This window comes from Ostrinia furnacalis, unplaced genomic scaffold (assembly GCF_004193835.3).
Source record: "Ostrinia furnacalis isolate ACB-3 unplaced genomic scaffold, ASM419383v2 OfSCF0319, whole genome shotgun sequence".
NCBI classification, from domain to species: Eukaryota; Metazoa; Arthropoda; class Insecta; order Lepidoptera; family Crambidae; genus Ostrinia; species Ostrinia furnacalis.
This window is the reverse complement of record NW_021130558.1, coordinates 471,593-483,238: the sequence shown is the minus strand read 5'-3', so window position 1 is coordinate 483,238 and position 11,646 is coordinate 471,593. Positions and strand designations below refer to the sequence as shown.

Here is an 11,646-nt window from a genome sequence, read left to right as displayed (position 1 = left end):
ACCCACAGGTGTGACAGTTACAGTACTATAGGTAGGTGAGGCTACCAACGGGTTCTTGACGGTGTCATCGTAGCAGCAGACCAAGTCGCGCCTGTAGCAAACCCGAGTAAAATACATAATTTTTTTGCCCACACATTTGCCGCGTGGTATGCACTCTCCTCTCTTATCAGCGCATAATGGATCTGAAATAAAAGAGGACTTAAATAATTGCATTGGTAATAGATCGTTTTTCATCTGATAGAGGTGTCACACTCGACAGAATATCAACCTATCCTGATTTTTAGGTAAAAAAAACAATAATCTTCGGATTTATAATTTTTGTGATAGGTACGAGTAAGTTGATGTGCTGTCGATTTGTTTTGGTATTTGTAAGAAGCTAAAAGTGCTTCTGATCAAACATAAAACTGGTTTTACATACGTATGTTAATCGAGAAGAACATCTCTTGCCCATTTTTACTTAAAGTATGGTAGACATAATCTCTATAAAGCTGTGGATATTTAGTCATTGCATGGCTCCCATCGCCCAAAAACACGAAACAAACTACACAAAAAAATATCGTTTTCTTTAACATAATTAGTTAATTACGTTACCAATTCTTGCCAAGAAAATTACAAGTGAAACATGAATCCTTGGCTAGTGCAAGGCATGACGCAGGTAATGGAGGGTGTAACGGGCAATTAGTCTATTAATTGGTTTATTTTACAGCTTTTGTTAATGAGAAATTGTAAGGTAGGTTCGCCTAATAAGGCCTCTATTAAAACTCAATGTTATTGATGTTTTATTGTCAAATGCGAATGAGTATAAAAATTTTACGGGACGGGCCACACTAAGCGAATCTACCTTTGTAATTAGCTAGATTTGACGAGGTTTTTGAGTTTCACTTTTATGAGGTTTTTATTTGTTTTGATTAGTTTTGATAAATTCTAAATCTACTAGCTAGCTGCGAGTAGTCTTGTACATTAAAATATATTATCGTGTAGATATTGCGTGCAACAGCGCATTTGGTTAATCTTTTAATAATAATCAAAGCTGATAATACAAAATAAATAGATTAGACATATTTATTTATGTATTAATGACGGGCTAGGAACAACAAATACCTGCCTACCTATGTAGGTAGGTATAAGTAGGTACAGCTCAGTGTTAGCGCACTAGGTTTGTCACTTTTCTCATTATTGGTAGGTAGGTACATATAGACAAAAAATGTATGAACAGCACATGCAAATCCACCCCTTTATCTCACAGCTGCCCTTTACTTACAGCGACCTACCCCGGCTTCACACGGATGTGCGAAACTTTTCTCTTAAATCACTATCTATTGACGAAAACCGCATCAAAATCCGTTGCGTAGTTTAAAAGATCTAAGCACAGACAGTACAGCTTCTTATTATGTTGAAATACTTAAGTACAAGAGGTCCCATCAACTCACTTATAAACTACAACACGAAAGTAGGCCGAGTGTACATTTTTCTTCACATAAAACGAGAGTAGATTGGCCCCGGAAAATATTTCCAAAACAGACATTCCCCGCATAAGCAGTTAGAGGAGGTTGCGGTTGTTTTGTGCCTCCGAAACATATATTAGCAATATTAAGGGAGTTATGATGCGTCGCAAACCGCGCGGAGTTCGCGCCGAAATTAGGTTAGTTTACGTTGACGCTCGGCCAGTTTACGAGGAAGGCAAAGCGAATCGTAAAACTTTTATTTCAGTGACATCAGCCTAGCAACTTTACTGTACCGTAAACTAAGCTGGGTTCTTCCAACGCACGCACGTATCCCAATACACGTGCCTACACGCGGTCAATTCAATAAAGTAGACCAACATAGTTCGGCTATTTATTAACGTGGCGAAAAGGGACTAGCACAGGGTGTACAAAATAAGAGCAGACTTTTAAAGTTACAATTTGTACGAAGTCATATTCAACAACAATCCTGTTAGCATAGTAAACGTAAATGTTTTGATTTTGTTTAGTTGTTAATGAGTTTACTTACCTAAATAGAACAGAATTGGTTTAACATACATTCTATGCAAACGTGCCTACACAACCTACAATGTACCTACACAACAAAACAACTGTGAGCCTATTTTGTCCTGAAAATGTAAGTTCGGGGACATTGAATGGAGGTCTATAAGCGTTATCTTATACATATTATGTATAAATTAATCGATACGGAACTTTAAAAATCAATGTTGGAGGTATTGTTGACAAGTACTTACGTATACTTATTTACGTATTTCTGCTCGTTATCAGCGCCAGATAGAATCATTTTATTGATAAATTTTGGCTTTAAATAATCATTTATACGAGAGAGCGCTATCAAACGATATGGAGACACGTACCAACGGATTGTAACCTACGCATGAATTACCTAATTAATTTAGACATTTAAGTTATTTCTACCTGTAAAATTTTCTAGTATACATAATTTTTTAAAAGTTGGTTTAACTTTCCAGTTATTGAAGTTTCGTCGACGTAACCTTTTAATTTTTTTTTGTTTTTTCACCTCGGTCCTCTCTCATCATAAGCAAAGAACATAATTTTAAACTCTCTTTACTTGTAATTGCTACTTATTTATCAAATCAATTAAATGTACATTACCTAATTTGATTTATGTAAAATTTTTCATAGTATGTAGTTGAAGAGAAGATTAATTTCTAGTTAAGACTAACTATAAAAAAAACTGTGTAGGTAGGTAGGCAGCTAGACAGCTAGAGACCTAATCGTGTCAGCAAGATAAAATATAAAAATGTTTTATTTGTCGTCTATAAAAATTTGAGGCTAGCCTATTTAATACAATCATACAATATTTCCTCTTTATTATCAGTATAGTAGACTAGTATAGATTACATTGCAAGACCTTCGTCCATGACATGACCCACACCCTATCCTAGTAAAGGCGAACGTTCAAAACTGTTAGATTGAAATATTCATCGATAGTAACAAGTCAGATTGTTCTAACATCTTCAGTCTTACATGTTTATTTTCGAACCCTTTTACTTGTATTTCGCCTCGAAGTGTTTACGACTCTGCCTTTGTTATTTTGTTAGGTACGTGCAAAGTATCTACGTTCGGTTCGTGGTGTTGGACTTCGGAGTCAATCTCGTGTAGGCCTTTGTACTCTTTGGTTTCTAAGATTAAAGATCGATCGATACAGAGTGTAAGGGACCAGTTGGATTAAAATTGAATCAGCGGGTTAAGATTATTTTAAAAATAATTCATAAACCTATTCTAGAAAATCTGGTAACTCTAGTCGAAGTTAATATTCCTGAAAACAATAAAGAAACTTAAGTACCATCCTTGACTGCATCTGGAATGCAACATCAGGTGCGATTCCGGTCAAATACCTGCCTTGTCCTGCATAAAAAAAGTAATAATTCTTTTTTTCACGCTTCTAAGTATTCAAGGATACAAGGGTTCTTAAAGAGCTCTAGGATTGTAAAACAGGCAAAAAGTCATATAACTATTTTTTACTTTTTTAAAGATTATATCATGAATTTATTTATTTATTTTATTTAAAACTTATATGCACATAGAACGGTGTACATAAGGCGGACTTAATGCCTTTCGGCATTTTCTGCCAGTCAACCTTAGGGCCAAACTGAGAATAAAGTAGGCGGTATAGAATTAATATGAATTTAGAAAAAAAATAATTCATAAATAACATATGAATACATACATAGACATACAAAGGGAGAAAAAAAAGAGAAGGAAAAAAAAAGGAAAAAAAAGGAGGTTGAACAGAAATCATGAAGATGAAACACATGAATATTATGATGATACACATAATCATGTACGAGTGAAATAATTTTTCAAACAAAAACCTACCCCTATAACAATTTTCCAGCACCTTCACACCCTGTATGATTTACGTATTAACATCAAAGAATTTTGTTCAGTTTAAACATCAGTCTCACAGAATCCTAATCTGATAAGCAGGGGCTCGGCACGATTAACTCAGTGTGTACGCAAACATTTAGCGGATCGATTGTGTTCCTTATAAATAGTTAGTGATAAGCATGTGGGACAAAATGTTCATGTTATTTCTGATGGGTTTGTTTTACCTTTTTTGGAAAGTAACACAAAAGGAGCACAGCAAACAAAAGTTTCATATAAAATTTTTACTATTTTACATTTATTCGTCTGCGTGCGCTTTCTTCGTTTGGCCATTCTTTCTTTTCAATCCGAAGAGTGTACATAATGCGAGGTAAGTAACAGACGAACATTCTAATGCTAATTGGTTCCTAAGAAATAATAAAAATGTCTTAATTTAATATTATTATAAAATAAGTTTTCGTATCAATGATATTTAGCCACAATGTTAAATTATAAAATAACAATAGCAACACACTCGTGGGAAACTGGTGAAATTATAGGTAATTTGACATGTTGCCAGACCCCCCGAATTCACATGGTAGGTATACAATCTTACACAATTTTTTATCTAGGTAGGCAAATAATAGATTACTCGTATAAGTATTATCTTCCATGCGTAATACGAGTTCTCTGTTGTTTTAAATAAAAAATCTCACATTATACCAACCTCTTATTATACCATTTTTGGTTTTCATCCCATAGAAACGGTTACAATAATTACTAAGTAAATAATTTTTAGGTATTTATTTTATTCACTGGTCGATCATTTTCTCAGCGATATTAAAACGTTATCGTTTTCTTTGTGTCACTTTATTATACAATACTATCAGTAATATAATAACTGCAGATTGGTCAATTTATTTATCATTTATTTGCCTTGCTTCTAACTAGTCAAACATTTTAATCATTATAAAACAATGTTAAAAAATCCCCTAACGACACACAAAATTATCTACCATGTCTGTTGTGACAATTAGTTCTTTAGGCCAGGACTTAGGCTGAGTTGCACCACCTTATTTTAACCGTAACAATAATATTAACCGGTTTGTATGGAGTTTGACAGGTTTGACTTTTGTCAAAGTTAAAGAAAGATGGTGCAACTCAGCCTTAGTAAATCACATTTAAATATTTATAGAGGACTGGATCCAGAACTAATCCCTGCGGTACCCCAGCCACAATTGGATGAAAAGATGTAATTTTATACTGAAAGCCCTATATTAACTTTAAAGATATTATCTCAAATAACAACTATTACATTCACATAATGGTCACATCATGGTTTTTCCTAGTTTCCAGCCATCATATTATTATAACCATTTAGCTCTATACAATACTTTGTCAGCGTGTTTTGAATAAAATTGCATTGCCATGTATTAATTTCCAATATTTTTATAAAATCTTAAAAGTATAACACAGTAAGGGTACCCGATGATCACCGTCGTCATTCCAAAAGATCAAACACAGATATTTCTTGTTCTCTTTTCCATCTTTCTTTTCTTTTCTGACTGAAGTCAGTAAATAATATTTTCAATACCTAAGTAAATCATGAATCCAAAAAATAATAAAAACATTGCTTGATCCTGAAATTCATATCTCAAGTTTGTTATCATGTAGGTCGTTGATATTGGCTTGTTATTTATATTTTAATTAAACATACATTAATTTGTTTCTTGCCTGGATTAGACGAAGTTAATAAGCAACTCACGGATATGAGCATATCATGTGAACTAATAACAGTAGAAGTTAATTAACATGAGTATCAGACGGGTCATAATAATAACCCTCGGGTAGGTGGATCATGTTTTTATTATAAACGTCACTGAGTGTCACTGACTACGTAAATGCACTGCACATCACTGCATCGCATCATTAGCAATTTAGTGAATACATAGTGAACCAAAGTAGTAATAATTCACGTATTGAACAATAATGCCAGCGCAGTTGATGATTCGAATCTCGCAGGAAGCAAGTGTTAAGGACGAAGCACACTTATCAACCCGGAAACGGATCGTAACCGTATCAACTCGAGGCGGTCAATATTCTTTGTATGAAACTCCGTACTGCAACGCACACTTATCCGCACCGTAACGTAAATTAATAAACGGTGTTGATCCCTTTCTTGGTTGATAAGTGTGCCTCATGACCTTAGTGGGATGAACACGAGCATTTATTTATATCCTGTCATGGGCGTTTACAGTTTCATCAATGGAGTCTCCATTGCAAAGCGACGACCTCTCTAATTTACCAGAGACGGTGGGATGTTTACATTCATTAGCATCTATTTAATTATGTTTATCAGTCATAGCGCAGACGACAGCTCATCAAAATTGCACTATGGCATCATTAGTAGCTGTAATACTTTGATGCTATTTTGTAACAAAATATGATTAGCTGTCGATTATTTAAACTCTATTTTCCTGCGGCCAAGATGAGGTGCTCATCTTCCATAATATCGTGATGTTATTGATGGCTCATGGAGCAGCCATAAAAAACTTGACAGCTGTCAAGAGCCGAAAGGAAGCTCTCTGTAGTAGAAGTACCTAGTTGAGGCTGAAATTACTATTTAAATCGATTTGTACTTAATTATTTTCACACTTAATACATTTTAAAATTCACACTACTCTTTCTCTTGCTCTATGTCCAACTACCATTAGGTATGTGATATAAATTGAACATACAATTTGTAACATTGATTTCACCCAAAATCTACATTTCAGTAATGTATGTACTCGTATTTTTATTTACTGAAAAAGTATTCAACGAATTCTATGAGGAAGACATTAGCATATCAACACATTGACCTATTCTTTACTCAACAATATGTATAAATTGGGCTTTAAATTCAATTGATTGAGTAATCAATGAATAAAATTAAAGAAACAATAAAAAAGAGCTTGGTTTTTGAAAATAAGTAGGTAATTTGAATTTGTAAATCTTTCGCTAAAATATGTTCGTTTGTTTTTGCTGAAAAAGGGCGTAGTACCACAGAATAATAAGGCTGAGTTGCACCACCTAACTGTGACCGTAACTATGACGATAACCGGTGTCTTTTGTATGGAGTTTAACAGATTTTTGACGTTTGTCAAAGTTAAAGTAAGATGGTGCAACCCAGCCTTATAAGTACTTCGGTAGTACTTCTGTAATTTATTTATTAACTTATATCATATTTTTATTTATCACCATAGAGTTGCCAACCTAGTGACCTATAATAGATAAATTATAGATTTATTTGTTTGTATGACGTAAATTGCTGTGTTAAACACAGTTGTGCGCATTATTTAATAAGAATAAAATTATTATTACGTACTAACAGTAAATTGAGTCATAATTGTTCAAGTTATTATTCAGTAGGCATAGTAACAAGTCCGCCCTTCAGTAGGAAATCTCAGATTTAAATTATACGTTGTATAGAACATGTTTTTATCTAAATACATGTTGATTGAGCCGAACGAACCAACACAGAGAAGTGATTTACATACATTTGGGTATACTGCAGTGTTGCCACATTCGCATTGATGTGATTTCGTATTTGCGTACTCGCTGCGGTCTGTTTTCGTATTGCCATACCCACTAACAGGGCATACTGCAGTTTCATTATGACAATACAATACAGCCATACAGTGGTCAGTCCTTAGTGATATATTGCCATCAACCTATACTTGTAGTAAACAAGTTGGATATAAAAAAGGCATTTTTATTACGACGCCGTAGTAAACCACGAGGACACGTAAATTAAAATCCAAGAATAAGTTCGAAAGTCATCATTAATGTGGATGATATTATAATTTTATAATGTCATATTTTGTTATTTTAATCCTAATAAAAATGAGATAATTACGTAAACCTCTTTTCAAAAAATTTCAGGTTCGGTGCTTGGTTAATCAAGCCCATCACAAGGTTCTACGAGATTGAATGGGATCTGCGCAATGGCAAGGTCTTGGCCGAAGACAGGGGCGCCGTCATAGTCGCCAACCACCAGTCTAGTTTAGACATTTTAGGTAAGATCAAATGAGCCTCGAGTGAATGAGAATCGAGATCCGACGAACGTGGGTTCGAATCCCACCGCGCGCCGCTCGACTATTGTGGTGAGCCCACTCGTACGTAACACAAGCTTATTTTAGCTAAACATGAGGGGCTAACGGGACTATTAGTAATTTGTGCAATACAAATTGCTAATAATCTTTAAAAAAAATAGTTTATTTAAATTATAACTTATGGTTCAAAACCAATCATTTATCTATACCAGTTAAATCAGTTCTTTTGCTTGAGCTGAATTAGTTCAGCTGTATCTAAAACGTTAATTCAGTCAAACAAATAATTAACTCCAATTTCGACACTAAACTTGCTTCCTTTTATAACATAATCATGACAATTAATTAATTAAATCAAGTTGCAAAACAAAGGACGTCATACATATAGGTACTTACGTCAAAAAATTCTGATACATTCGACTGCCTATGCGGTCACAGATTAATGATATCGATAAAAGAGAAATACTCGTAAAATAATCGACTTACTTATAAAGATAATAGTAATCATCGTGTCATTATCTGTAACAATAAATATTATTGTAAAACGTATTTTTCGTGTAAAGTGCCTACTCATTACAAAGTTGGGCCTGAAAATTGAAATATTTGACTATAGCATAGAGGTAGAGTCAGCGGCATCAGACAATTTAATAACAAACTCGCATTTTAACAACCACTTAAAATACCAAGTTATTTAACATTATACTGTCGTCGTGACATAGGTACACCAAAAAAGTATGACTGTAAATGAACTTTCACTGAAAATGCATTTTCTTTCAGGAATGTTCAACATTTGGCACGTGGCGTACAAAATGACAGCGATAGCCAAAAGCGAGGTTTTCTACGTGTGGCCCTTCGGGTTGTCGGCGTACCTTGCTGGGGTTGTGTTCATTAACAGGTCCGACGCCAAAAACGCCTACAAGAAGTTGGAGATCACGTCGAAAGTGATGGTGAATGAAAAGGTAAACAAAATCTACCCTATTATTGAAAATTTAACAAAAAAAATAAAAAAGAGATCTCTGGGTTCGATTTCCATTGGAGCACATGAAGTGTTAAATAATTTGAATGGACTAAAATAGTATCAACTTAAAAATAATACGAGTGCGTCATGACCTTTGCTCAGAGAGCATGTCAACATCTTTTATCATATTTGTCATCACTTAATTTCCTTGTATTATTATTATGTGCCGTGTTCTAATTACATCTCGCTCCATTGTAATCAAGGCTTTGTATACCAACCTTTCCCAAACATCCTTAATAACGCCATCTGTGAAACTGGTGAGCAATTTCATGTAGGTGCGAGAATCATGAAACATGAAGGTTTAAACCTAACCCATAGTCACTATTTAACTTGAGAGTTTCGATATAGATGGTAGTTACAACAAAAAATAAATAGGTCTATGTTTTGAGAGTACTTCATATCTAGTTTTGGGTTTATAATTATAACTTTATCTCTCAAATCATTGAATAAAGTAATAATAACCTGATAATATTATAACCCGATTATCGATTTTTGATAAAATTTAACGTGAGAATGTTAGCAGTAAAACTTCTTATTACACAATAATCGTACTTATTTGTTTATTTAAAAGCATTTACAACACTACAAACACACATACAAAACTCAACATATATGTATACTGTAGGTACTGAAGAATGACTAATGCTTGTTGAACATTATTAATATACATTGGCATTTTATTTGTAGACGAAGATCTGGGTGTTCCCTGAAGGCACCAGAAACAAGGACTACACCAAGCTGCTGCCTTTCAAGAGGGGCGCGTTTGCCATGGCTGTGGCGGCGCAAGTGCCCGTCATTCCCGTGGTGTTCTCCCCATACTACTTCATCAATAAAAACAAGTACATCTTCGATAAAGGTAAGCTCTACATACATTGATTTATCGACACATTCTTTGCACTCTATGTAAATCTGCTAACAGTCTAGAAACGAATGTTAACTAACGCCCATATTCACAAACGATGCTTGCTTATGTGAAGCAGCAAATCGAACGCACAGCGTTAAATAGAGCTCTGTGATTGGTTCGTGTGTGACCCTGTGCATCCACGCGTACTGTGAGACCTCATAGTAATGTTTGTGAATACAGGCGTAAGTATACGACGTGAAAAAGACTTGATATTGACAAAGAAACTTGTAAAAAGTATCGCGAAATATATTTTTCGTGTAAGCATCATCTCTAGCTGACTGAACCCCAAGGCTGCAACAGCTTCACCAATCCATTTTTTACATTCCAGGTCAAGTGGTAGTCCAGTGCCTGGATCCAATAAGCACCGAGGGTTTGACCAGCGAAGATGTGCCAGATCTCATCAACCGAGTCCATGAAAACATGTCAGCTGCTTACAGGGAAATCGCCAAAGAAGTGATAGACAAATTGCCAGCCAAATACCCTTTCACTTTAAAAGGATAACTAAAAATTATGTTAATTTTAATTCTAGATTAATTTTAGTATTATTGGTTAGATTTTTGATCTCATACGAAAAAATCTAATGGACGTAGATTATTCAAAAGTAGATCTTTTTATATCTAATTGATCACAAATTATTAAACCACACTGTAGGTAATGCAATCATGATTAAATATGCTAACTTTGGATCAAGTTGAATAACTATTCGTTATGGTGATAATTCCGTCTGTGAAGACAGATGATTCTCTATTTTATTTTTATTATATTGATTTAATTTAACCCTTTCAATGAGGTTCATTCGTTTCAGCCGAATGACGTCCACAGCTGGACAAAGGCCCCCCATGGATTTCCATAACGGCCGGTCCTGCGCCGCCCGCATCCAGGCGCGGTCCGCACTTCCCGTGTTCAATGTGGTTCAAATCAGCGAAAATAATGCGAAATCGCATGTTTTGAAAAGAGGACAAAAATACAAACACCAAAGATAATGTTAGTAGAGGCTTGAAAAACTTTTATCTATAACTCTATCTTCTATCTTATCGTTACCTTGAAATTGTACTGTAACTGACATTATTATGTTATATTGAGGCAAGTTAACTGTTTTATGTAAACTGTTATTTTGGAATGCGGGTAAAAGCCTAAACACTTTTTTTGTAAATAACTGGTAGGTAACTAAGTAGGTAACTAGGTATTTACTCATATAGGTATTTAGCCTTTGAACACACAACGCCGTTGGATATTATTTGTTAGTTTTTAATTCTTATTTCAAAATATTCAAATAATTGTTGGAAGCAAGTTAACATGTTGTTGATATTACCACAATATTACCTTATTTTAGTGACGGGCATGCACCACAGTATATGCATGCACTATCATGCCGAAAACCGTAAATTGTAGGTAAGTATTGTAAGTTACATATAAAATAAATATACCTACCTAAGTATATTATAAGCTTTATAGTTTTTTATTACTAATATTAAAACAAAATAGTTGTTTTTATTTCTTCATAACAAAGAAGAGATTGGTGTCCTGTCGTACCCAACAGTTTTTGATATTTACTTACTCGTACCTACCAAGCGTTTGAGTAAACTGGTTTATATTATGATGAAAAATATAGTAAGATATTACAACAACCTAAGTATTAGTGCTACTACTACTACTACCACTACTACTTACTCCTAGCTAAAAAAGTCAGATAAATTAAGTAATATTTTAGTTTTAGTTTTACTTCAAAAATTAGAAGAGTAGGTAATCATCATTAAACATAATTATGAATAGGCTCTACCTACCTACCTACTTCAAGAATTAATGTAACGTTTAACT

General features: G+C 34.2%; 1 protein-coding gene across 1 annotated transcript; it reads left to right on the top strand.

Moving 5' to 3' along the window:
• Positions 1-3,818: 3,818 nt before the first annotated feature.
• Positions 3,819-11,269, top strand: LOC114360162 (1-acyl-sn-glycerol-3-phosphate acyltransferase beta-like). The gene is made up of 5 exons (XM_028314745.1): positions 3,819-4,206; positions 7,740-7,873; positions 8,684-8,865; positions 9,612-9,780; positions 10,157-11,269. The coding sequence occupies exons 1-5, from the start codon at positions 4,019-4,021 to the stop codon at positions 10,327-10,329; spliced, it is 846 nt and encodes a 281-aa protein (XP_028170546.1). The 5' UTR covers positions 3,819-4,018; the 3' UTR covers positions 10,330-11,269.
• Positions 11,270-11,646: the final 377 nt, after the last annotated feature.